General features: G+C 45.7%; 2 protein-coding genes across 3 annotated transcripts; both read right to left on the reverse strand.

The window, feature by feature from the left end:
* Positions 1-109: 109 nt before the first annotated feature.
* NSUN4 (NOP2/Sun RNA methyltransferase 4) lies at positions 110-27,473 on the reverse strand. Of its 2 annotated transcripts, none has more exons than XM_084786628.1 (6): positions 26,702-27,473; positions 21,508-21,842; positions 15,914-16,068; positions 11,745-11,905; positions 4,680-4,804; positions 110-2,519 (listed from the first exon to the last, which is right to left on the reverse strand). In XM_084786628.1, the coding sequence occupies exons 1-6, from the start codon at positions 26,792-26,794 to the stop codon at positions 2,243-2,245; spliced, it is 1,146 nt and encodes a 381-aa protein (XP_084642754.1). In that variant the 5' UTR covers positions 26,795-27,473; the 3' UTR covers positions 110-2,242. The 2 variants fall into 2 exon arrangements, with proteins under 2 accessions (XP_084642754.1, XP_084642755.1); XM_084786629.1 differs by lacking the exon at positions 26,702-27,473 and adding an exon at positions 23,633-23,855.
* On the reverse strand, positions 23,879-26,516 carry LOC311600161 (sperm head and tail associated protein-like). The gene has a single exon (XM_084786548.1). It carries the CDS (start codon positions 26,363-26,365, stop codon positions 23,885-23,887), a length of 2,481 nt encoding a protein of 826 aa, XP_084642674.1. The 5' UTR covers positions 26,366-26,516; the 3' UTR covers positions 23,879-23,884.
* Positions 27,474-27,811: the final 338 nt, after the last annotated feature.

A 27,811-nucleotide genomic window follows, 5' to 3' on the forward strand; every position in this document is an offset into this window, starting at 1 on the left:
TGTTTTCAATATCTCTTAGTGATTATGGTTATATTATTAAATACAAAACTCACTAAACAGAACATAGGTGGATTGCAAGGTAACAGAAGATGATACATAATACATTCCATTGCATGAATATCCAGTTTATTCACCCACTTTCTTGCTCGATGGCATGTGGACTGTGTGAGCAGGACAGCTACAGACATCCTTCACAGGTGCACTGGCATGCACACATGAGTTTTTCTTTTTTCTTTTTTTATTTTGAGACAGGGTCTCTCTGTGTAGCCTTGGCTGTCCCGGACTCTCTTTGTAGACCAGGCTGGCCTCGAACTCACAGAGATCTGCCTGCCTCTGCCTCCCGAGTGCTGGGATTAAAAGTGTGCACCACCACGCCTGGCTCACGCATGGGTTTCTTGTGAATTTATCCTTAGCACTGTAGTAACTGAGTTAGAGGACAGTGAATGTTCAATTACAGGAGAAAAAACTGTTTGCCAAAGTAGTTGTAATAGCTGGTCTGAGGCGTCAGTGACTGGATTAAGAGACGCCTCAGAGCCGGGCGTGGTGGTGCACACCTTTAATCCCAGCACTTGGGAGGCAGACGCAGGCGGATTGCTGTGAGCTCAGGGCCAGCCTGGTCTACAAAGCAAGTCCAAGACACCCAAGGCTACATAGAGAAACCCTGTCTAGAAAAAACAAAAACAAAAAAAGATCTTCCCACTTTCTTCTTCTTCTTCTTTTTTTTTTTTTTTTTTGGAAACAGGGTTTCTCTGTATGGCCTTGGCTGTCCTGGACTCACTTTGTAGACCAGGCTGGCCTCGAACTCACAGTGATCCGCCTGCCTCTGCTTCTGAGTGCTGGGACTAAAGGCGTGCGCCACCACGCCCAGCCCTTCTTCCCACTTCCTTTATTCCCCCTTTATTGCTATTCGTTTTGTCTTTCATGCCTTCCCTGCTAATCCTTATTTGGGTATTAGGAGTATCCACTGAGAAAGACGTTTGCAAAGGTTAAGAAGACATCTCCTTTCTCGAGATTCGCATTATAACCGAGGGCCCTGCAAGACCTTGCAGACTTTAAACCAAGTGAAGCTAGTAAGGTGGAGCCCCAGGGAGCTGGCTGATGCTGAGTGGGACCCTCACCAGCCTCTATTCATGGCGTATGATCGTTGCCTGCTGTTTATATTTAGTATTGCTGGAGCTGAGAGGTCTTCGGTGCCTGGGTCTCTGCACATAGCCTCTTGGGTACCACCTGGTGCTAAGCAGTAATCATTTTATAGACATAGCAGGTGTCCGTAAGCAGTGCTTACTCTTCCCTGACACTAAAGGTTGCCTACTTTTGACAAGTGTTACAAAGCAACCAGCACTCAAGTCAGCACATTATGTAATGTCACCCCAGAACACTGTATGTGAGGCAAAGCCCTGCTAGGCTGGAATAAAACCAAGACATTTAAAATAAAATATCAGGAACGTGAAAGAAAGTAGGTTGCCGTTCTGAAGATAAGGAAACCCAATTATTTCCCACAGCCCCAACCATATCTCTAACAGCTCCTTAGCTGCCACACAGGAATTCACAGAACACTTGCTGTTATGTGAAGAAATAAAGGAAGGAACATACAAAAACAGTAGGCGCCAGCAGCGGCTTCTGCAGTGACATCTGAAGGAACGCCAGAAGCACTCAGCTTAGGAATGCTTTCTCAGTGTGAGAGGATTATCAGCCAGGGGCTCAACAGTTTTAGTTACTTATTCCTTAAATTAGATCATGTGCCATATGGAGACACTTGGGGAGGCTGCTGGGCCTGTGGGCTGACTAAATGGAACTTGCCAGTGTGGGAGGGCTGCAGGCCTGGGTTGGGCACTCTGGAGAGAGTGCTCGGCAGCTCCAGCTGACACATGCAGAACCGTGGAGGAACTTCGACTGACATGAGTGCCCAACTACAGGCCCACCCGTTAGCACTTCAACAACTTTATTGTCTAAATGTTTCTTCCCAAGTTTACAGCTTAAACTACGGGCTTATTCACTGATTCTGTCCAAGCCCCTAATGGAGCAGGAGCCTTAGCAGAGGCTAAAAGACACAAGTGAGAGTGCGCGTTAGAAACCTGCTGATAATCTGAAACTGGGCAGCCGTCCCACTTCCTACTGCTTACAACTATCTTTAGAAAAACAAACAAGATGGAGACAAGTCTTGGGTGCATCTCTGCCACTGGTCTCAGTTTCAATGCCTCTGACAGAGTCACTGTCTTTCTACTTCAGGGACAGGGTGACACTACGGCAGCCTATGCATTTTGCAGAAGAATATAGGCCCAAAATTAGCCATGAGGTTTGGTATTACCAGCTCCCCAACCTCGCAGGATGGGAAGAAATAGAAGGTGTCCATGAAAAGCTTTCGGAAGTGAGACAGGTCAGCCACGTGAACGTTGATGCTGTACTGATTGGCCAGCAGCTCGATGGCTCCTCGCACCACATACTCGTTCTGTAAGTGCGACAGAGAGCAAGTGGAGTAGACAACATGACCTCCCGGTTTGGTGGCAAGGAGTCCAGCCCTGAAACCAAGAAAAATAAAAAATAAAAGCAATAACTAGTTTAGTTCTCAGAAAGAGTGAGAGCAACATGGGGCAAGAAACATGAGCAGGATGGTCTGCTACCCGAGGGAGCAGCAGAAGGCAGGGCCTTCCTATAGGCCTCCTTGCCGTTTGGCTTCTGCTTTTCTGTTTGCTTTGTGAGATACGATCCTGTTACACAGCACAGAGCAGCCTCCTGGTTGCCATCCCCCTGCTTCAGCCTTCCAAGGGCTGGGTTCTCAGCATGCACCACCACACCCAGCTCTAGGAAGCCTCCTTAGAAGAGTCCTTCCATGGGGCTCGGGAGACTGTTCACCAGCTAAGAGCGCATACTGCTCTTGTGGAGGACCCAAATTCAGTACCCAGCACCCATGTCAAGAGTTCCTAATAACTCCAAGTCCCAGGGGATCCAAAATCTTTGACCTCCATGGGCGCCTATACTCATGGGCATATCTCCACATGAAGACACACACGCATACGCATAATTAATAATAAAAATAAACCTTAAAAAAAAGAATGATCCTTTGAAGCCTGATCCTGGTTCTGAACTAAACCCTGATGCTGGCTATCGACTGAATTCTCTCCTCAGTCAAACAGATCCCTCCTCCCACGGTCCCTTGCCCCTTCCTCTCCTCTTTCTTCCTTCCCTCTCTCTTCTCTATGTTTTTCTTTCTATTTATTTCTCCCTGTTCCACCACCAAGGTCTCACTGTGTAGCCTTGGCTGACTTGGAACTCACGATGTAGACCAGGCTGGCCTCAAACTCAGAGATCCCCTCTGCATCTGCCTCCCAAATTCTGGGATTAAAGGTGTGCACCATGCCTAGTTTCTCTCTTTCTTTCTTTCTTTTTTTCTTTTTTCTTTTTTTGGTTTTTCGAGACAGCGTCTTTCTGTGTAGCCTTGGCTGTCCTGGACTAGCTTTGTAGACCAGGCTGTCCTCAAACTTACAGCGACCCACCCGCCTCTGCCTCTGGAGTGTTGGGATTAAAGGCATGCGCCACCACATCTGGCTATGTTTCTCTCTTTTTAAAAAATAAATAAATAGTTCTTTTCTTTTAAAAAATTACTTAATTTTATGTGTACGTGGGTGCCTGAATGTATAGCTATGTACCACACGTGTGCAGGAGCCTATGGAGGTGAGAAGAGGTATCAGATCCCCGGGTAGTGGAGTTACAGATGATTGTGAGCAGACGTGTGGGTGCTGGGAACCGAACCCGGGTTCTCTGAAAGAGCAAACAGTGCTCTTACCTGCTGAGCCATCTTACTTCAGTCACTTTTCTCTGAGATAGGGTCTCACTATGTTATCAGGTTAGCACCTACGATGACCCAGACTCAAGGCTCAAGCTATCCTCCTGCCTCAACTTCCCAAACAGCTAGGGATACAGATATATACCACCACACTTGACAGTCTGCTTTTCAAAAATGTGCAAGTCGCTGGCACTAAATAAAGGTAGAATGGTGAAGCCGTGTAGTTATTATTCTAGAAAGGACCATCTCAGCCAGACATGGTGGTGTACACCTTTAATTCCAACACTCAGGGAGGCCGAGGCAGGCAAATCTCTGTGAGTTCCAGGCCAGAATGGTCTACAGAGGGAGTTCCAGGGGGGCTGGAGAGATGGCTCAGCAGTTAAGAGCACTGTCTGCTCTTCCAGAGGTCCTGAGTTCAATTCCCAGCAACCACATGGTGGCTCATAACCATCTGTAATGGGATCTGATGCCCTCTTCTGGTGTGCAGGTGTAGAGCACTCTCATAATAAGATAAAAATAGGGCTGGAGAGATGGCTCAGAGGTTAAGAACACTGACTGCTCTTCCAAAGGTCATGAGTTCAATTCCCAGCAACCACATGTTGGCTCACAACCATCTATAATGAGATTTGTATACATAATAAATAAATAAATCTTTTTTAAAAAGATAAAAATAAATAATAAATCTTTAAAAAAACAAAACAAAACAGAGTGAGTTCCAGGACAGCCAGGGCTACACAGAGAAACCCTGTCTCGAAAACAGACAGACACTATCGCCTCCAGCCAAATCTCCAGCCAAAATTCTTCCATGTGATGGTCTTGGCATGTTCCCAGTTCCCAGCCAAGCTCTCAGGTGACTGGACTCTAACGTCTGAGACTCTGTAACGATGTTACTCACGCGAGAAGCTGCACCTGCAGCATAGGCAACATCTGTCGTTCCTTCTTCCTTGACCGATGAAAGATGTTGTTCTCTTCCTCATGGAGGGAGTGGCGGTCTGTCGTACACGGCACATCTACCAACACCTGCCCAGAGTGGTAAAGGATAAAGGATTAAAACTCTTCTAGGTTCTTCTAACTTAAATGAGAGCAGTTTAGGGCCCCAGCCGACAAAGTTCACCGGAAATGGCCCTCTACCCGTCCTTCCATTGCACCTGACAAGAATTCTCATTTTAACCTGATAGACAACTGTGAAATAATGAGCAGAAAAATAGTATATTTAGAAATATTCATGGTTGATCAAAAACCCAAACCCAGTAAGCACGGTGATACAAACTTGTGATTCCAGCCCTTGAGAGGCAGAGGCAAGAGGACTGCTACAAGTTTGAAGGTAGCCTGGTCTACGATTTTCCAGGCCAGCCAGGGGTGCAGAGTAAGACCCTGTCTTAAAAAAGTAAAATAAAATTAAATGAAAATCTATGCCTGGTAGTATCCACAGCATTCCAGGACTTGAGGGATGGGGGCAGGAGAATCAGGAGTCATAGCCAGCCTCAGCTTGCACAGTGAGTCTGAGGCCAGCCTAGTTTTTTATGAAACCCTGTTTCATAAAAAGCTGCATACAATAATTATAATTGCATAACTGGTAGCAACCAAGAAAAAAATATCTTAGTACTTCAAGGCTCTGTCCTTGGCTATTTACTGAAAACATCCAATTTTATATATTATAGAGCACCTAATTTACATATATGTTACATAATAAAGCAGAATTACAACTCAAAATTACTTCAAAGCGATGTGAGAAGTACAAGCCCTAAGCTCAATCCTTAGTACTGTTTTAAAAAGAAAAAAGAGGAGGAAGGGCTGCAGAGATGGCTGAGCTAAGCGCTCCTACCCTGAGTTCACATCCTGTCAGATGGCTCACCTGTAATTCCAGTTCTAGAAGGATCTGGGCTATGGCCTAATGTTGCAAAAGCTCCTCTTGCCTCAACTTCCCAAGGGATTACAGTTATGCATCAGCACACCTGGTTTCCAATGTTTTAATATTTTAAGGCGAGAAATACAAAGTCACTCATTAATTTACTAGCAGCCTTTTCTATCCTAGGCACTTGAGTCAGACAAAAAAATATTTTAAATATCCCTATATGTATATTTGAAAAAGGTAAGATCGTCTTTGGAAAGGCATTTTTGGCAAAGCAGAAACATAAAGTATATTTAAAAATAACACAAATTTCACCTTAAATAGTGCATACCTTTAATCCCAGCACTCAGGAGACAGAGGCAGGTTGATCTGAATTTGAGGCTAGCTTGGTCTACAAAGCTACTTCCAGGATAATCAGGGATAAACAAAGAAACCCCATCTTGAAAAGCCAGAAACTTAACAATTGAGATGTAATATGAATGAATTAATAAAAAAATTTTTTTGAAAGGGGGAAAAAAAGAAAAAAAGAAAAGCCAGAAACCACCAGGCTTGGTGGTATATGCCTTTGATCCCGGCACTTGGGAGGCAGAGGCAGGCGGATTGATTTGAGTTCAAGGCCAGCTTGGTCTACAAAATGAGTCCAGGACAGCCAAGACTACACAGATAAACCCTGTCTCTGAATAAACAAAATAAAAAAGAAAGAAAGAAAGAAAGACAGACTAGAAAGCAAGCTTTGAGGTGGTGGCGCACACCTTTGATCTCAGCACTCAGGAGGCAGAGGCAGGCGGATCTCTCTGAGTTCAAGGCTAGCCTGGTCTACAGAGTGTGTTCCAGAACAGCCAAAGCTACACAGAACAGCCTAGGCTACACAGAGAAAACTTGTCTCTGAATAAACAAAATAAAAAAGAAAGACCAAACAAAACAAAAAACGAGCCAGTTTTCAATATTGATATATTCTTTGCTGACCTAACACAGTACACAGATTAGGAAGCATGAACAGGGCATGGTGGCCCCCACCTGTAATCCTAGCATTAGGAGGTAGAGGCAGGAGGATAGGACGTCCAAAGTCACCCTTTGCTACATAAGCTAGTTTGAGGCTAGCCTAGGCCACATGACACCCTGTCTACAAAGAAAGTGGGACAGAGGGCAGGAAGAAGAGAGAAAGTTGTGGAAATTCTTACAATCTCCAAAATGTGGCTGGACTCAGGAGAATGGTACAGGTTCACTGGTGGACGCTGGGGTCCTGAGTGCTCATGCGTATGGACAACAGAGCTATGTGATTTCAGAGACTTGAAGAATCAGTGGCAAATACATCTTTATTTTGGTATCAATGTATCCTAGCTATCGCCTCCCAGTGTCAACTGAGAAAGCTGTTGGCCTCATCCAGTCCAAAGGATACAGGGAAACATCTAAGAAGGGCATAGGCATCTCTACAGCAGGCACTGTCCAATGTGTGGGAACCAGGCATATGCCAGGATGGGATGCTAGCTGAATCTCGGCCTCCTGTGTGTTTATGATTTCCCCATGAAAAGCAAAGGGAAAACCGGGCAGTGGTGGCACATGCCTTTAATCCCAGCACTCGTGAGGCAGAGGGAGGTAGATCTCTGTGAGTTCAAGGCCAGCCTGGTCTACAAAGTAAGTCCAGGACAGCCAGGGCTATTACACAATCTCAAAAAAAAAAAAAAAAAAAAAAAGGAAAAATACATTCAAATAAACATTTTATTATTTGAAATAAACTTTAACTCAGGAAGAAAGGAAGGGAGGGAGAGAGGGAGGGAAAGAGGGAGGAAAGGAGGAAACCTGTGAATGGAAGGGAAGGGCAACTGCCCTGCTATGAACCTGCAAACTGCTAGACTCTCTCCAACGGATGGAGGAAGAATGGAGTTACCAATAGTCTGTTGAGCCCTGAGAATGTATTCTTCTCTGCACCTAACATGTTTAACACTTCCCCAGCACAAAGCAGACTGCACACTACTATTTTTTCACCAAAGCTATTTCAATGCCTGAAGCACTGTCAAATAAAATGGGAGGGAATTCATTCTATATTGCTCCACAAGGCATAGCTAAAAATCAGTCAACAAAAAACGGCGAGAGATGTGACAATGAAAAAAGTGTTGAATACTTGCTATAGTCTGGTGTGCAAAGGCATTCTAAGTCAGTTGCCTATGGGACTGGCACTACAGTGAACCTCACTGAAGAAGTTAAATACACATCAAAGTTAAACTCACAAAAACCTTCCAGTTGGCAGGTCCTGGAGGCAGGGCTCCAGTGCAAGGAGACTCACTCCGAAATGCTGCCCTCACCCACATGCAATGTCATCTACAGATTTTTTGTTGTTGTTGTTTTTTGTTTTCCAATACAAAGTTTCTCTGTGTGTCCCTGGATGTCCTGGAATTCACTCTGTAAACTAGGCAGGCCTTGAACTCAGAGATCTACCTCCCTCTGCCTCCTGAGTGCTCGGATTAAAGGTCTGTAACCGCCACTGCCCAGCTATATTCTTTGTCCATTTTATAGATGTGTACAAATATATAGTGGTCCTAAATCATGTTTTTGAGAGGAGACACAAATGCTAGAGCCCCAATAGGTGGGTTGATAGTTGGTGGTTGGTTGCTGGTGGTCGCGTTTGTTGAACAGTCATGCACAAAGAAATGAGAAGTTAGATACTCTAAAGATCAAACTTGCTCCAATCAGCAGCAGGTAATCTAATGATAATGCCACCCCTTTCCCCTCTAACCTTTTTTCTCTCCCAGCACTCAGGAGGCAGAGGCAGGCGGATCGCTGTGAGTTCGAGGCCAGCCTGGACTACAAAGAGAGTCTAGGACAGCCAAGGCTACACAGAGAAACCCTGTTGGGAGGTGGTCTGATGTATCTTGATGCTAATTACTACTTGCTATCTCTGACCCACCTTTTGCTTAATAAAAAGCTATCCCATCTGGGCAGGGCAGAGGAGATAGGTAGAGCTAGGAAAGAGAGGAACTCTGGGAAGAAGAAGGCCCACCACCAGGAAAGGAGAGAGACCTGAAGTGAAGAGAGGAAGGCCGCCATGGGTTAGCTGGAGAAGCACATGGCCTGTGGCGTGGATGGAGAATCCAGCCCAGATGAAGAACATGAGCAAGTATTTGGGATTATGGGTGGGAGCTAGCTTGATAGACGTTATTAGAAGCAGATGGCATGGGACTGAGACAGAGATCCCATGCCTGAAGCCCTACTATGGAAAGTAGTTTAGAGGATTGATATCTGTCATGCCCCAGGTTCATTAAGGCTATTTTAAAACATAACAAGTGTCTGTGTCTTGACTGATTGCTAGCCGGGCCTACTGATAATACAGATAAATTTATAAAACAATAAAACCTGTCTTGAAAAACAAACAACAACAACAAAACAAAACTGTGGCTCCTCTGTTAATACCTGCCTTTGTTTTTAACATAACAAAAGCCATATCTGTTTTTAAATTGCAATTTTGATCATAAGGTAAAATTAAAGTCAGGTTCTCAGTCTCTCCTATCTGGGAGCTTAAATAGTCTTTTACTTACAATTCAATACTTGTTGAATGTTATTCTTGAATAAATGATTTATGTTCTACTTAAACAAAACCACAGTACCCTGCTATATTCCTTTCTCCTGGAACAGTGGGGGACTGGAAAGTTCCCAAGCCTATATCCTGGCCAATCAGCCTAAAATGCTTTGTCTCGCTACCTGTATACACTGTGCTTGGAACAGAATCGATTCTTCTTGTGTTTAGCTAATCAAGATGATGTAATGCTGCCCTGTCCTCTGTGCTTCCCACCTGGTTACCTGGTTGTTACCGGGATACCCTTTTTCTTAAAACAAAAAACAAAAACCAAAAAACTGCCTTAGAAAAAGACTGAGGAGCCGGGCAAGGAGGCGCACGCCTGTAATCCCAGCATTTGGGAGGCAGAGGCAGGTGGATCCTTGTGAGTTCAAGGCCAGCCTGGTCTAGACAGGCAAGGATATCCGCTGTGTCCCTGGCCATCGTCAGTCTTGGGGTGTGGCCTTCTAATAAACCATCAATATTTCACTGAGACTGGTGCTTGAATGGTTTGTGTGGCAACTTTGGTATTGTAACAAAAACTAAAGCCCAAACTAAAATCCCATTCCTGGGATTAAAACAAAAACATATTTACATAACATAACTGAGTTTACAAAGAAACCAAAACTTCCATTACACCATTAAAGATTGTCCTTGTGTTATTCAAATGCTGATTTCTGGATCCAGAAAGTTGAGTACAGGCGAGACTCTGGTACTGGTTTTTGTTTGGTTGATTTTGTTGTTGTTTTGTTTCGGGGGATTCTTTTCTGTTTTGTTTTGTTTTGAAACAGTTTTTCTCTGTGATGCCTTCGCTGTCCTAGACTCACTTTGTAGACCAGGCTGTCCTCAAACTCACAGAGATCGGCCTGCCTCTGCCTCCCTGAGTGCTAAGATTAAAAGCGTGTGCCACCACACCAACTAGATTTTGGTATTGTTAAGCATCACCTGTCTCAATGGTTTATAAACATTGTTCTACTTCTGATTGGTTGAATAAAGAGCTGACCAGCCAATAGCCAAGGCAAGAGAGGAAGGCAGGACTTGCAGCAGACATAGGGACTCTGGGAAAGAAACAGAAGGCAGAAGGATTCACCTGCAGGACATGGAGGAAGTCAGAAGTATGAAACTGAGGAGAGATAACAAGCCATGTAGCAAAACACAGATTAATATAAATGAGTTAATATAGGTTTATAAGAGGTGGTTGGGAACAACAGTAAGCTAAGGCCTAAAGCTATTATAAATAAACACAGGTCCCCATGGCATTATTCAGAGATGGAGTGGGCACATAAAGTCCATACGATTTTAGGAAGGTAATGGAAGTTTAGTAAAAACCAACACACAGCACTGTAGTGGGTGCTTTGGTTTCTTTTAAAAACTCATGTTACATAAACATGCTTTTGTTTTAATCCCAGGTGTGGGATATGGGGCTACTCAGAATATCCATAGCAGCAGACTGTTTGCCTTGTGTGGGCTCTAAAAGGGGGTGTGTGATCTTTGCCAGCTGCAGACAGTCTAGTTCTGGGGACCCAGAGAGGGAATAAATACCAGAGCCTAGAGAGAATGGGGGCACTCGAAAGAAGGAGGCTGCACCCCTGGTTGCTGTTGCTGCAGTTTGGCGAGAAGAAGCTGGACCACCAACCCAGCAGGAAGCCGCCCCTCTCCCCACTAACCTTCCTTCTCTTCTACCTGGTGTTGGGCTGTTGGAAGGGAATGGGGTGGAAAAGGGAGGTAGAGGTATAAGGAACCCAAGTAAAATATATAAGAAATACACACATACACAACATTAATACTGCCGGGATACAGAATATATGCTAAAAAAAAATAAAAAAAAAAAAGAATATATGCTCATTGCCAATGGAAGCAAGATTGGCTGAATCTCTAAAGAATTTCTCAAACTCTGTTAAAATCTTAACTGATAAAAACCATTAACTAGAAATTTTACTTCAAAAGCATAAAACTAAAAAGGACTGAACTTGAGGATATTTTAATTAGTTAAAAAGCAATAGATGTTATAATGAATACAACATACTGCCATTTCTATTAAGAAATGCAAATAAAAATTTAAAAGAAGAAACTGACAAGTTTTTATTTTCATATACAAATTACATAAAGGCTGTAAAAATAAAAATAGTTATCTGCAGGAAGAAGAAGTAGGCAGCTGTGTACAGGTCTAAAAAGAAAGCTTATTTTCCATCTGACGTCCTTTTATACCTCCTGAATTTTGTACTATGTATTATATTAATATTCAGAAATAAATAAAATGTTCTTATTCATACCCATCTTCACAAGGGCTTCCAAGCAACCAAGTGACTTCAGAAATAAAATATGCCTAATAACTTTTTCCACACTCAGTTGGGCTCAAATTCTTTTTGCTGCCAACTATTTCTAATGAAAATAGTAGCAAGCCATCTAAGCTGAACTGAGAACTCTGCAAATAGCTTTTTCTCCAAATCATTCATGGAGAACTGTCGAGGTTCAAAAACAGCCCCACGCACTCGAAACACAGGATTTGGATCCTCCCCTGGGTGGAGGCCAGAACACGGAGGTCAGAAGTCACTTACCCTGTCATAGGTGTCCCCCTCCAGCTCTCCCCACTTCCTGCCATCCCACGAGGTGACTCGAATTTGGTTCCCTTTCCTGATATCTTGAGGCACGTAACTGTGAAGGACCTTGTGTAGCCGGCCTGTTCGGGAAGTGGAGAGATCGTTGGCAGCTAGATTGCCTGCGGAAACAAAGAGGCTTCTGAGGCTATGACTCAACAGCATATCACACCAACAAAAGGTACTGATGGAAATGAAGCCAATTCTCAGGTATAACCAGTCAACACAGAGCCCAGAGACAGGATATTAGTTATAGACGTGACGCCAAATCAGTCACTCTGGAGCGCAGGGCACGAGGACAAATATCCATCAAAAGGAAAATAGACAAAGCAGACCAAGAAAGAGTATTTCTAAAGAAACACAGTCTCTCCCACTAACCACCCTTTTCTTCTGTGGCAGGGTCGTGGCCGTGAATTTGTGATCAGCCTGCTTCAGTGCTAGGTTTACAGGCACACACTAGCCATGCTGATTTGCTGTTGTTTGGTTTTTGTTTGTTTGTTTGTTTGTTTTTCAAGACAGGGTTTCTCTGTGTAGCCTTGGCTGTCCTAGACTCACTTTGTAGACCAGGCTGGCCTCGAACTCACAGCGATCCACCTGCCTCTGCCTCCCGAGTGCTGGGATTAAAGGCGTGCGCCACCACGCCGGGCTGCTGTTGTTTGTTTTTTGACACACGGTAATGTTACTGTGCCTACACTGTCCTCAAACTTCTCAAGCAACTCAGGTTCAGCCTCCTGAGTGGATGGGACTACACGTGTGTCACTGTGCCTCCTCAGTCTCTCTGAAACACTCGTGTCTTAGTTAGGTTTCTATTGGTGTGATAAATACCTTGACTAAAAGCAACGTGGAGAGGCAAGGGATTATTTCCCTTTACAGTTTGTGGTCTATCATGGAGGGAAGTCAGAGCGGAAGCCAAGGCAGGAACCTGGCAGCAGGAACTGAAGCGGAGACCATGGAGGATGGATCTGCTTACCTGCCTGCTCCGCTTGCTTGCTTCAATACCCCAGGGCCACCTTGCCCAGGGGCAGTACCCACACTGGGCGGGGCTCGCCCATAGCAGCAGTTACTTCATGCCTGCTGAGACACCTCTCCAGCCTACGTGCAACTCGGACAGGGAGACCTTTTCTCATTCCAGGTTCCTCTTCCCAGATAACTCTAGCTTGTGTCAAGTCAAAAAACAAACAAACAGGACACTATGTCTCTCTTGGTCTTCAGTAGACACTATAGGTTATTTACCCAGAATTGACTATCCTCTTACTCCTTAATAACAGAACCCCAACTTTATCAACAGAGGGCAATGTACACCAAAAGAATACATCTCCTGGCTTTCTTTTACAACTAAGTATGACTGAATCACTAGGTTTGGTTAGTGAATTGTAGACACAAAGATCGTGTGGGACCTCTGGGAAATGTGTCTAAAAGGCTAACAATCATTTCCTTCTACTGCAAATTAAAATGGGCTGGCTGAAGTACTAGCAGCGATCTTGTACCATGATACTGATTCTAAGAATGACGCCTAAACTAAACTAAACTAAACTAAAAACAGCTTAAGTTCTTGATGACTATGGAGCCTCCACACCCATCCCTTGACGTCATGGACGTCAGAGGCTTCTTAGACAAGCATCTCATGTATGGCACACACTTCTTCTTTAAGCCACTTACTGTCTTGTATATAAAACCAAGCCTAATAATTTACTACCTTAAGTTCTCTCTTTCTTTTATTTAGGTGTATGTACATTTGTGTAAATGTATGCCCGTGAGCAAAAGCGGAAGTTACAGGCCGTTGTGAACTGCCTGATGTGGGTGCTAGGAACCAAGAGTTTATAACTGCTGAGCCACCTATCCAGCCCCACCTGCCCCCCGCCACCTCTCTAACAGACATGAGTTTAAGAAGTATCAAGTTGGTGTTCTTACTTCTCTTACATGAAAAACAATCCTGTAAGATTGATGTTAAGGCTTGGTGACACATGCCTGTAATGCCACCACCTGGGAGGCTGAGTGAGGAAAATCAAGAGCCTGAAGACAGGGCTAAAAAACCTGCACGCCTTTAATCCCAGCACTTGGGAGACAGAGGCAGGTGGATTTGCTGTGAGTTCAAGGCCAGCCTGGTCTACAAAGCGAGTCCAGGACAGCCAAGGCTACACAGAGAAACCCTGTCTCGAAAAACAAACAACAACAAAGAAAGAAAGAAAAGAAGGGAGAGAGAGAGAGAGAGAGACAGACAGACAGACAGACAGACAGACAGACAGGCAAAAAGACAGGTCACACCCAGCCTCAGAGGCAAAGAGAAACAGGACAAGAGGGAACTATAATAAAGAGCTGGTTGCTACTCAAAAGAGGTTTAGTGTCCCCGTAAAAAATGTCACAGAGGAGTGTGATGTGGTGGCACACAGCTTAAATCCCAGCACTTGGGGAGGCAGAGGCAAACTGGATCTTTGTGAGTTCAAGGTCAGCCTGGTCGACAAAGTGAGTCTAGGACAGGCTACACAGAGAAACCCTGTCTCAAAAAAAAAAAAAAAAAGAAAAGAAAAGAAAAGAAAAGAAAAATAGAAATGTCCCAATTTTTGAGAGCACTCAACATTAAAACAAATAAACAAACAAAACAGACACTCTGTTCTGAAAGAACTTTCAAGAGGAAACAAAGTAAAAAAGAAAAGATGAGCCAGGAAGTGGTAGTGCATGCCTTTAATCCCAGCACTAGGGAGGCAGAGGCAGGTGGATCCTTGTGAGTTTAAGGCCAGCCTGGTCTACAATGCGAGTCTAGGACAGCCAAGGCTAACACAGAGAGACCCTGTCTCGGGGAAAAAAAAAAGAAAAGAAAAGAAAAGATGGCTTTTAATTCTGTTTCTGTGTCTGACATTTGTAAGCTTCATCAAAGTAAATCTGAAGTTCCAGCTTGCCCTGATACTCTGTGACCCTATGTTCTGGGGTCCATAGGGCAGTCGCTTGGGTGAAGAAGAGGTGGTAATTTAGTACACCTTGGAAACATGTCTCCTTTTTTCTCCTCTGCCTTATGATGGATTCTCACAGCACTCACACAGACCAGAACTCTTGCTCTGGACTCACTTGTTAAACTTGTGTCAACATCTTTTCTCTTTTCTTTTTGATATTCCACAAGGTCAAAAGCAAGTCACTCATGGGCCTACCAAGAGGCTGACTCAAACTGCAAGCCAGCTTTGGAGTAACGTGAACAGAAGGTTCACCCCTAACAGAAAGGCCCAGGCTCGTGATTGGAGAAGCCCGGCTAAGCTCTAAATCAGCTGTGTAAATCACATCCCCTTGTGGCATTTTCTCAGGCCTCAAGGAAAAGGTAATTTCTACTTGAAGGCAGGATGCTGGCCAGTTGCTGGCTACAGTGAGCGCTTAGGAATGCCAGGGCTGCCTATGATACTGAGACACATGAAGAACCTTCAGCCTGTCCCCAAGGAATTCATAATTTTTGGTTTTGTTTTACAAGATAGGATTTTTCTGTGTAGACCTGACTGTCCTCGAACTCAGAGATCTGCCTGCCTCTGCCTCCTGAGTGCTGGGAGTAAAGGTGTGCGCCACCATCCAGCATAGAATTCACAATCTTGAGGAGGGAGAAGATATATAATTAAAGCTCTGAGGAAAGGCTAATAATGTTAATGTGCTAACAGATGATGCTCAGGGCGTGGGTGCACAGGAAAAGGAGTCATTCTAAATAAGCCAGTAGCAGCTATGAAGAATACTTCTGGGAGGTAGCACACTTGAACTAAGGCTTGAAAGCTGAAAGGATTTGGATAACACAGCTGGGGTAGGATGGGGGATTCTAAAGAGAGGATGTAACATGAGCAAAGGTAGCAGGCATAAAAAACTTAAGAGAGACATATAAAGCTAAAAATAGGGATTGGCACTACAAAGAAATGAGACTTTATTTAGAGACAAATTAGCAAATGCAAGAAGGTAAGAGGATCTTGTGATGGATTTATCAGATCCCTGATTTAATCTGCCTTCAGAAGCCTTCATCAGCCATTTTTCTTGACCAACTGACAATAAACTTAGCAAATATTACCACCCTTCTGACCCTGGGACCAAATTTACCATATTCAGTGTGCCCTGACTAGGTGAAGTGGGGACCCCTACCTGCCCAAGATACCATGCCAGCGACTTACGGCAACAGCCCGTCTGAAGCAATGCCAGTGTTTTCCCCCCGGGAGCTGCACACAGGTCAAGCACAGTGTCTCCGTGCTGCAGACCAAGAGCCAGGACAGGTAGCAAGGAGGCAGCATCCATCAGGTAGTAGTCCATGAGACCCAGGCTGCCAAGTCTGGAAGAGAGAAAACCATCATCTAGTGGGAGCCCGGTGAGCAGGTCCATGGCCTTTGGGGCCAGTGAGCGCCACTTAGTAAAAGTACTTCTCAGACGCTCACTCACTCATGTATACAGTATTCACAGCACCCACTCATTCATCTATAGAATATCCAGTAATTAAAAAAAAAAAATAGGACCACAGCCCCATGTATCCCAGGCTGGGATCAAGCTTGCTATGAGGCTGAGAATGACACTGGACTTCAGATCCCGCTGTTGCACTGAAGAACTGTGGAATTACAGGTTTGTGCCACCATCCCTGGCTTTTGCAACGTGGATAAAACACAGGGTTCTGTGCTTGCTCAGTAAGCATTCTATCAATTAAGCTACAACCCCGCCCCTGAGTGATCCTTTTGAAAGCAGATCAATTTGCTTCAAACTAGCCTCACACGCAGCCTTTGCTCAATCCCTCATTGAGCCACACATGCTCCTCAGGCCTTTCAATTACTGTGCTTTCTGTCATAAGACTCTTCATTCAAGCAGCCCTAAGTTTAAACATCCCTAATGTGCATCCTTACTTCCACCAGGCACCGCCTCAAAGTGGCCTCTTCAGAGCCATGGCATTCCCTGACTAGTCTGTCTAAAATAACAGCCTTCTATTCTACCACTTTGTATCTCCAATTGCATTATTTTTTTTCTGAGACAGGGTTTCTCTGTGTAGCATTGGCTGTCCTGGACTCACTTTGTAGACCAGGCTGGCCTCGAACTCACAGCGATCGGCCTGTCTCTGCCTCCTGAGTGCTGGGATTAAAGGCATGTGCCACCACGCCTGGCTTGCATTATTTTTTTTAAGCATTTGTCCTTCATGTGTGTGTGTGTGTGTGTGTGTGTGTGTGTTTCTTTTATTTTCCCCATAGAATGTAGCTCTGGAAGGGCAAAGATTTTCCCTGCTTTGTTCCCCATACTATTCCCAAGACCTCACTTTTATTGGGTTACACACTAAAATATAGAGTACTTCACTGGTTCAAAAAGAAAGGCCATCATCAACTGTATGCATTGGAGCTACCTGAGTTGGGCTTTCATCAGGAAAAAAAAAAGAAGTAAGAAAGAAAGAAAAAGGAAAAAAGAAAAAAAAAAAGGAAGAACAGTCTAGGAAAAAGAGAAAAGAATAAGCAAGGTACAAAAGCATAAAAAACGAGGGCTGGAGAGATGGCTCAGAGGTTAACAGCACTGGCTGGACTTCCAAAGGTTCTGAGTTCAATTCCCAGCAACCATATGATGGCTCATAGCCATCTATAATGAGATCTGGTGTTTTCTTCTGGCGTACAGGCCTACATGCAGGCAGAACACTACACACAAAATAAAAAACAAAAAATAAAAAAGACAAAAACAAAAACTCAAAGCTTTGGGGCTCGAGAGATGGCTCAGCAGTTAAGTGCACTGCCTGCTCTTCCAGAGGCCCTGAATTCAATACTTGGCAACTAAATGGCAGCTCACAACCACCTATAATGTAATCTAATGCCCTCTTCTGGCCTGCAGGCGTATATGCAAATAGTGCACTCATACATAAAATAAATAAATAAAATCTTTAAAAAACCCAAAAACCTCAAGAATTAGTGAGAAAGGCTGGAAAGGTGGCTCAGCAGTCAAGGGCACTGGCTGCTATTCCAGAGAACCCAACCTCAACTCCTAACACACACACAGTAGCTCAACCTTCTCTAATTCCAGGAAATCTGACACCCTCTTCTGTCCTGCACATTTAGTGGTCACATACACTCACACATAAAAATAAACAAAACCTGGCGGTGGTGGCGCACGCCTTTAATCCCAGCACTCAGGATGCAGAGGCAGGTGGATCTCTGAGTTTGACACCAGCCTGGTCTACAAAGCGAGTCCCAGGATAACCAGGGCTACACAGATAAACCCCGCCTTGAAAGCTCAAAATAAATAAGTAAAAGAAAAGAAAAAATGAGAGACTGTAACTAATTCCTCAATTACACTATCCCCTCCTTATTCAGGGACAGAGAGGTTGCTCACATCACATGGCTCACAACCACCTATGACTCTAGAGGATCTGACACCTCTGGCCTCTGCAGACACCCACACATATGAGGCATATACTCACACAGACACATACATAGGCACATGATCAAAAACAAAATAAAATAAATCAGCCAGGCGGTGGTGGCACACACCTTTAATCCCAGCACTCGGGAGGCAGAGGCAGGAGGATCTCTGTGAGTTCGAGACCAGCCTGGAAACAGAGTTCCAGAACACAGAGAAACCCTGTCCCGAAAACCAAAACAAACAAACAAACAAAAAAACACCTTAAATAAAAACAACCATAATGGGGGGTGTGCCTGTATTCTCAGTGGTACAATGCCTGTCTAGGGTGGTGGAATTCCTAGCTGCAGGAATAAAACAAAGCATAAGATTGGGGTTGACCAGGGTGCTGGAGAGATGGCTCAGAGGTTAAGAGCACCAGCTGTTCTTCCAAAGGTTCTGAGTTCAATTCCCAGAAACCATATGGTGGCTCATAACCATCTATTGTGAAATCTAGCGCCCTTTTCTGGCCTGCTGGCTCACATGCAGGCTGAATATTATATAATAGATAAATCTTTAAAAAAGAAAAGAAAAGAAAAGAAAAGCAAGACCAACACAAAAGGCCTTAAACTCTACATTAAGGATTTTAGACTATAACCTACAGGAAGTTATCAAAAGGATCTAAGGAAAACCACCTGGTGAGCTAGCTTTGGGTTTTAGAAAGCTAGGTAGGCAGTGATGGTGTGGATAGAAAGGGCGGGGTGATCACCTGACCCTAACTGTCCCAGGACTTCCTGACTTGTAGGCCTGTCACTCTAAGGACGGTAGGTGGTGAACAGCCATTCCTCTCCCTCAGAAGTTGTTCAGCATGGGCAGCTTGGGGCAGATGCGAGGACACAGAACACCTAACAAGACAATACCCTGGGAGAAGTGTCTAATGAGACTTGGCACAGCACCAGCGCTAGTATGCAGTGAGAGCTTCGGAATATTTCTTTCTTTAAAAAGCACAAATATTTCTGGGTGTGGTGGCGCCCGCCTTTAATCCCAGCAGAGGCGGAAGCAGGGGGATTGCTGTGAGTTCGAGGCCAGCCTGGTCTACAAAGTGAGTCCAGGACAGCCAAGGCTACACAGAGAAACTCTGTCTGGAAAAAGAAGAAAGAAAGAAAGAAAGAAAGAAAGAAAGAAAGAAAGAAAGAAAGAAAGAAAGAAAAAGAATAGAGTAATAGCTGCTCAGTTATTGTGTTGTGAAGTTTATTATTAAACAAACACGAGTCTCAATTATTTCTGTGATAGCCAGGTTAAGAGAGAAATTGAGAAAAAGTTTTATAAAAATAATTTTAACATCTCACAAAGATATATATATAGGTTTTGGTTTTTCGAGACAGGTTTTCTCTATGTTAGCCTTGGCTGTCCTGGACTTGCTTTGTAGTCACAAAGAAATATTAACAAGAGGACTGAGAAATGTGAGAAAGGCTCAGAACTGCGCGTGCACATGCGCGCGCGCGCACACACACACACACACACACACACACACACACACACACACACAACAGCCCATAAAAGCCCTTATGGAGTCTCTTCCTTCTCTCCTCAAGCTGTTTGGTTCAAATTTTTAGAATCTGCTAAAAGCTACAGTCCTTAAAAAAAAAAAAAGTACACAAAATGTCATAGATGTTATCAGGAGACTCCTAAATTCACAAACTGAACTGCTCTGTGAGCTGCTCCCTGACCTGCTGAGAGTCAGGCCCCTTTTATATATCATAGGAAGCCCAATAGGAAGGAGAGGTTTGTAAGAGATTTTGGTGACAGGACACACCATGTAGAAATCTGCCAAACTGTTCACCTCTCCGTCTTCTGAGTAAGTACCCCTTGTAATGAATGCCAAGTATCTCAAACAACTTAGGAGATCACATGTTTATTTTTATTTTATTTTTTAGTTTTTCAAGACAGGGTTTCTCTGTGTAGACTTGGCAGTCCTGGACTCACTTTGTAGACCAGGCTGGCCTTGAACTCACAGTGATCCACCTGCCTCTGTCTCCCGAGTGCTGGGCTTAAAGGCGTGCGCCACCACACCTGGCAACCACATGGTTTTTACTCCATGGCTCTGCTGACAGGACTGATTGCCTACCCTCACCCAATCTATCCCGATACATACAGTAACTAAGATGACCTTAAGTGAAACTGATAAAATACTGAAAGGGCCTTTTTCCCTCATTTTTCTTTTTACTATTTTTGAGACTGGCTCTTACTAATCCAGGCTAGCCTTGAAATCCATATGCAGCTGTCATCCTAAATCCTGATCCCTTGCCTCTACCTCCCATGTGCTGCTATCGCAGGTGCGCACCCCCACACCTCACTGTGAGAGGCACTATTGATGAATGCATACTATAGAACCTGTGTCAGATGTTACATATTACGCCAAATAGCACTTCCTACTTGCCGCAGTCCTAGGAGAGAGTTGAATCTGCTTTCCACAGCCAGCCTTGCTGGGTCTCAAACCCAGGCCACCTCTCACTAGCTCTGTGACTTTCAGCAAATTACTAGTCTATACCTAGGCTCTTCCACCGGAAGCACGGACGCCTGTAGCAGAATGCTTGCCTAGCATGTCGGGTCCTGGGTTCTAATACCCAGCCAAAGAAAATGTCTCTGCTATTATGGATAGGACTTTTTCGTTTTGTGTTATTTTGGGTAGTGATGACCTCAAGCTCACTCCTGCCCTACAGTTTCTTTCTTTCTCTGTCTTTCTAACCTCTGCCCATCATCCTCAGGCTTTAACAAGTGCTGCTATTACAGGCTTGTACCACCACACCCCACTTCCTAGTCTCGAGGACTAACACATGATTTAGCATTGGACTGTGCAGTCTTTTCTCACTGAATTTCATACACATTAAACATCTCCTCAAGAGATCAGCAGCTCTGTTTTCTTCAGGTCTGCCACTATTGTGCGCTCCTAGGCAACCCCTATTTCCTACCAAAGCCCTCTCATCCTACTTTCACAGGTGCCTCACGGGGCAAATGGGGAGGGAGAAACACATACATCCTCACTGGAAAGGATGCAGCAAGTCACTCTTGTCAAAGGCAGATGTTTTCTACAGAAGGCAAAACAGGTTCTAAGTGTAGGTTCTGGGGTTCAGACCTCTTTTGGAGAGTCTACTACTTACTCTCTAAAGAATCAAAAGCAAGTAAGTTCCTTTACTTCTTTGCACCTCAAATATATAAAAGAGGGCAGAGACTATTTCCATCAGGGTGTTGACAAAGGAGACAGTGCATGCACAGCACACAGACACACACCTAGTCTGTGTAAACACTCCTGAAAACCAACAGTACTGATTTGTATTGCAGAGGGCAGGGGCTAAGCTCTTCCTGTCCACTCCTAGCAGGCACCCAGGATGCCACTCGTGGTTCCGGATCCTACCTGGCAGGAGGGAAGCGGCTGACATCCCCTCTGGAAAAAGTGAAGCATCGAAGGTTTGGGCTGCAGTCCAGGGATGGTGTTGGAGGGAGGCCACTCTCAGGCTCCGGTCCCCAGTGAGCGATGGCTTCACTCACAAAGTCTTTGGCACTCAGCTGCTTCAGCTTAGCACTCACACTATCCCAAGGAGCAAAATTATTGACCAGCGCTCCATACTTCTGCTCTGAGAGGAGACTAACACGGATTGATGGCCAAAGATCCCCAAACTGCACACTGTAAGTCATGTCGAAATTCTGCAGAGCAAGCCGGCTGGCAGGGAACTGCGGTTCTGTGGTAGCCTAAAAGAGAAAGAGCAAGCAGATTAATCTTTCCAGTCTTGACTCTCTCTCTTATCGTCTGACTTTACTGCTTTAGCTGGGGTTTCGGTTGCTGTGATGAAACACAAAGACCAAGGTAACTAGAGAAGGAAAGGGTTTATTTCAGACTACACTTCCAGGTGACTTCCAGGCCATCCCTGAGAGAAGCCAAGGCTGGAATTCAAACAGGGCAGGAACTGCAGGAGCTGACACACAGCCCACGGAGGGGGACTGCTTACTGGCTTGCTTACTCAGGTATAACTAGGCCTGCTTTCCTGTAGAAGCCAGGACTAACAGCCCACAGGTGGCACCACCCACAGTGGGCTGGGCCCTCCCCCATTAATTACTAAGAAACGCCTCACAGCTGGATCTTAGGGATCTTTCTCAGCTGAGGTTCGCTCCTTTCACATAACTGTAGCTTGTGTTGGGTTAACATAAAATTAACCTGCATATCTACCTCAGAGCCCCAAGGCAAATTCAAATCCACTCAGGGCTCTCTCCTACTTCCTATGCTGCCTCTGCCTACAAAAGGAGGAACTGTGAGAAGGTGAAGAGTTAGCCCTCATATCACAGGATTGGGAAGGGACGCAATGCCTCTCATAGTAACTTGTAGGGGTCTTCAAACGAAAGAGTCAGGCTAGGCACAGTGGCGCACACTTGTAACCCCAGCACTCAGCAGGCTGAGGTAGAGTTGACAGCTAGCCTTGGGGCTACAAAAACAAATTTGAGACCAGGTTGGTCATCAGGAGTCTCCTGGCAAGATTGCTGAACGGGAAAAGGGTTTTTGCCACTAAGCCTGACTACTTGAGTTTGATCTTTGGGATCCACATGGTAGAAGGGAAGAACTGATTCCCCTAAGTTGTCTGACCTCCCCAGGTGTACCACAGCACATATGTCACACACCCATACCCACAACAATAAATAAATGTCATTTTAAAATGTCTCCTATAACCCTACTATGCAGGAGGTAGAAAGGAGGGTCATTCTTGGCTATACAGAGTTCAAGACAAATTGGGAAGTATGAGGCTCTAACACACACACACACACACACACACACACACACACACACACCACAAAAGAGGCTCAAAAAACAAAGAGGGGTGGGGTTGAGGGCTCGAGCTGAGATGTACCTCAATATGTGCTCAGCACAACTGTGCTTGCCTAGCACAAGCAATGCCCTAGATTTAACACCTAGCACTGCAGAGAGGAAGGGGACTTAAGTAACTCCAGGGGACTGGAGAGATGGCTCAGAGGTTAAGAGCACTGATTGCTCTTCCAGAGGTCCTGAGTTCAATTCCTAGCAACCACACAGTGGCTCACAACCATCTATAATATGATCTGTTGACTTCTTCTGGCCTGCAAGTGTACATGCAGGCAGAGCACTATATACATAATAAAAAATAAATATCTTTAAAAAAAAAAAAAGTAACTCCAGGGAAAACTCTTGAAGAAACTGTGAAGGCTCGGGGGAACCTTGAGGCTTAAAGCTTTTTTGGAGACAGGCTTCTCTGTGTAGCCTTGGCTGTCCTGGAACTCGCTTTGAAGACCCAGCTAGACTCAAACTCACAGAGATTAACCTGCCTCTGCCTCACCAGTGCTGGGATTAAAGGCGTGCGCCACCAGGCCTGACACTTTCGTTCTTTAGAATCCTGTTTTTGAAAACTTGTTTGTGTGTGCTATCTTACAAGAGCTCCAGGGCAGTGGCGCTCAGTAGGGTGCAAATACTAACACCTGATGGAGTTAATCACATCCAATGGAGCACTGGCACTTACCTAAGATAATGCAGCGAACCGACAACATAGAGCACAGAACCATAGAGCTGAGTTGTTTTACAAGATTTCCCAGACCCCGGGAAGGCAGGGTAAAGGACTTGAGTCAGATTAATAAAGAACTGGAGCCTTCAGATGCGGAGTCCACAAGTCAGTCCTGGTTGCAACAATTGAGGTACCATGGCTGGATGCCTCGTTACTGCAACTTCTGCCCTAGTCTAGGTTTTTGTTCCGGCCAGAACCTGTGTTCTGCCATCATTTCTTCTTATGGTGAGGGCTCTTGCTCCGACCATGGCTTTTTCTACTATGGGGACTCTTGCTCCGGCTCCGGCTCCGACTTTGACCACCTCGAGGACTCTTGCTTTGCTTCCGGTTGTGGCTGTGGTGATATTTCTCATTCTGGACCTCAATGATGCTCCGGTGGGTGTTCTCACTGTGGTACTGAGTACTGCTTTGGGGGGGATTAGTGCTCTGGCTCTGACGGCAATCACTGCTTTGGGGACTCTTGCTTCGATTCCTAAGGGAACTCTTGTTCTGATTCTGACTTTTGTTTTGTTGAATGCTCTGGATCTCACCGCTATGACATTCACTAATAATAATGGTCGAACTACAGCTGGCCAGAGTGCTACAGGTAGAGCTCTTGGATGAAGTCAGAGAAGAGCTGTAGGGGATCTGGGGGGGATCTTTGGGTGGACCCGGAGGGGCTACAGCATAGGCATGAAGGCCACAGGGAATAGTATTGGGGCAAAGCCGAGGTCGAGGGACAACAGGTAAACACCGGGGGTCAAAGGGTGTTCTCAGAGGGATGAAAGAATAGATGTGGGTGGAGCAAGGAGGTGCCACAGGCTTGCTCTGGGGCGGTGGTGGACCCCTCGGAGCAGAGTAAGTGCCAGAGGGAGGAACCACAGGCTGGTTATGACACTGAGGGGGACCTATAGAGTGATTTAGGGGACCAGAGAGTGAGGCTGGATGCGGGGTGGAAGGAACCATGGAATACATATGGGTATCGCAGGGGGATACTGGAAGCAGTCCGTGGGGACCGCTTTTGGGATGCCTGCTGGGCAAGAGAGGATTACAAGGCAGGCCATGGGGATAGGAAATAGGAGCAACAGTTCTGAGGATTCCTGGGTCCACAGTAGTCTTTGGGGGAAGTTCTTTTGGGCAGGAATTTTTAGTAGTTGTGACGGATGATTCCATAAGAAGGCTAGAGAGGCCAAAGGACTGGGAGGGAGGCTGAGGAGAGGTGGTGATCTTACAGGACTTAGGATGGTCAAGGGGAATATGGCGGGGTGTGTTGACTAGGGAGTGACACCTGTAGGGACTGCGTCGTGATTCTGAGGGTTTGGGGGACTTCACTTGAGAGGGAACTGGGGTGGGGAGAGGGGGTTCATTATAACTTCTGGGTGACTGATGTGGACCTGAAAACTGGTTGTCATGGGGAGATGAGAAATACAGAGGATGAGGACACTGAGGAAGAGGTGGTTCCGTGGGGCAGGGAGGACCAGAAGTTACGGAAGCTGGGGTTAGCAAGAGGTAAGAGTTCCCCCCAGTCTCCCAAGACATAAAGGACTCTAAGCAAGGCTTATGGAGAGCCTGAGGCTGGGATGAGCTAGGAGAACCAGCACTCTCAGGTGGCAGGGTGGTAACACAGTAAGGACTCGTAGGGGCAGCTATCTGGGACTCCGCACAAATATGGGAATAATGAAAAGTGCCCTCTCGGGGTGAGATGGGAGAGCTAGACACGCCTGCCTGAGAAGAGTGTGGAGGCCCACAACTATTCTTCCCAAGAGATACATCAAGCTGTGGTTTAGGTTCAGAGAAGTCCGGTGGCTTAGGGTGGTCATGATAAGGGTTGTCGATGGGTGGGGAAGATGCTGAGGAAAGAGGAGGATCATTGTAACTTCTCCCAGAGGACCACTGGTGGGAGAGCATGGGCCCAGTTTCCAAAACTTTGTGAGAAATGGGTGTTGAGGCTAGAGGGCGGTGAGCAACAGGAGGTGAAATTGTAAGGCCAGTTCGCAGGGACCTATGGATAAGAAGAGGGGAAACTACAGAGTAGTTTCCCTGGGACCCTGGCGCAAGGGGAGTCGAAATCACAGGGCCAGACTCCAAGGATATATGAGTGAGTTGAGGAGAGGTTACCGGGCTGGTTCTGGGGGCCTGGTGAATGAGAGGTGGGGAAGCCACTGGACTACAGTAATAAGGGCACGGGCTCGGAGGACAGGGATGCTGAGATCTTGGGGAACCAATCCAGTTGCAATAATGGTTCCGCTGACAAGAAGAGGGTGACCCCTGAAGGCTGAATCGGTCGAGACAAGGGCTGGGAGGGGATGAGCCAACCAACTCTTGGCCGTACAGCCTTCCTAGGAGTGGAGAAAAGGGTTCAAAAGAACATCTCCCCTGTAGGGTTGGGGAGGAGTGTAGTGGAGGCTGAGGTGGCGGGGAGGGAATCCGTCGGGGTAAGCAAGGAGATGTAACAGTGAGGCAAGAGAAAGGTTCTCTAGAGTAAGAGGGGTTGGTGAACCTTTTGCCCGCATTTGGAGAAAGGCCAGTAGGACAGGAAAGGTGGTCGAATTCTTTTCTGTGTGCCAAAGGCACCTCGAGAGTGAGGACAGGGCTGAATCCTTTACTGCAGGACGCCGGCGACCCAGGAGGGAAGGGGTAGTTAGTATCTTTTGCTAGGGGTGAGGTCTCAGGGGCTGAAAGATCAAGGAAAAGGGGACAAGAGGAGGTCATGGGACGGGAGGGGAAGGGAAAGAGGGAGGGAAGAAAAGGAAAAAGGGGCTGGGAGGGCAAGATAAGTTAAGAAAAAGGAACATGAGGCGATGTGACATCACCGAATGAAGACTCGGGTGATGACTTAACAGAGAGGGGTGGAGTCGGGAGGCTGCTTACGCAACAGGAAGGTTGTGGTTGATTAAAAAAAAAAAAAAAAAAAAGGCCGGTAGGGTTATGAGCAACAGCTGCGGGAAGGTTACGGTCCCTAGAGTGGATGTCCGGAATGCAACTGTGAGTGACGGAAAACACAAGCGCTGGATACGTTTCCCTCTAACGTCTCCCACCAGACCTTACCCATTTCTTCTTAAATCGGTATCTCCGCGGGACCGGTGTGAAGTCCACGAGTTTCAGCAGCTTCCGAACATCCCTTAATACGGGCGCAGCCATGTCTGCGGGCAACGCCAAAGTAACTCCGACGGGAACTGCAGCTGCGCTCTCGCGGGTTCCGGCTAGGACTGCGCGCTGCTTAAAAGAACTGCGGCAGAAGGGGAGGAGTTAGGCTTGCGGCTCTCCCCAGGGTTCCGCCTGCCTCCACACACCCCGCCCACGCAGATCAGAGGAAGACTCCAAAGAGGCTCCCAGGAGGGAGGGGGCAGGAAAGGCCTTCTGGCCTCAAGCACCGTGGAGAAAGTTGGCGAGATAGAGTGAAATTAGACTGTAGGCAGCCCCGGAATTTCAGGGACGCCATAGAAGCTTCAGTTTCAGGATCTCTCTTTTACAAGGTCCTTTTCAAGACTCGGTACCCAATTTCGTTTTCTTTCTGCGATTCTAAAATTGACTCCATCATTCAGGATCCAAGTGAGAGAAAGGAGTGGTCCTTACTTTTGGAATAGTGGCATATGTTTAATCTCAGCACCCGGAAGGCAGAAGCAGGCAGCTTTTTGAGAGTTCGAGGGCAAGCCTGGTCTACACAGTAGTGAGCTCCAGGACAGCCAAAGCTATATAATGAGACTCTTGGGGGAGGCGGGAGAGGGCGAAATGGTCAACAGTAGACTATCTGAGGTAAAGGAGGGTAAGAGAGGTGATGGTTTGGATTAGCATAGCGGCAGTGAGAACAGAGGAGATGACTCCAGGAATTGGTAGACTTGTAGATGGATCAGCCTTATCTTTGTAGACCAGGCTGGCCTGGAAATCATACTTGCTTGTCTGTCTCCCAAGTGCTGGGATTAAAGGTGTGTGCCTAAAATGCAACTCATATGAATAGCAAATGAACACATGCCAAAAATTGTATTCATCACCCTAAGTCACATATCTGTCATTATCTTAAATAATGAGGGTAATGAAAATAAAGACTTGGTTAAGTAAGAATTTGAGTTTCAAAATTTTAGCTAACCAAATGAGGCCATGATGACTCAAATCTTTAATCCCAAGACTCTCGCAAGTCTGAGAGGTACATGGATCTCT

The sequence above is a fragment of the Acomys minous genome (genome assembly GCF_964271855.1).
Source record: "Acomys minous genome assembly, chromosome: 6".
Classification (NCBI taxonomy): domain Eukaryota; kingdom Metazoa; phylum Chordata; class Mammalia; order Rodentia; family Muridae; genus Acomys; species Acomys minous.

Coding starts and splice junctions, on each gene's coding strand:
- LOC311600161 (XM_084786548.1), bottom strand. CDS start 26,365: ATGACCTCCTCTTGTCCCCTTTTCCTTGATCTTTCAGCCCCTGAGACC.
- NSUN4 (XM_084786628.1), bottom strand. CDS start 26,794: ATGGCTGCGCCCGTATTAAGGGATGTTCGGAAGCTGCTGAAACTCGTG. Junction 21,843..26,701: donor ACCGATTTAAGAAGAAATGG/GTAAGGTCTGGT, acceptor TTTCTCTTTTAG/GCTACCACAGAACCGCAGTT. Junction 4,805..11,744: donor AGGGGGACACCTATGACAGG/GTAAGTGACTTC, acceptor CACTCTGGGCAG/GTGTTGGTAGATGTGCCGTG.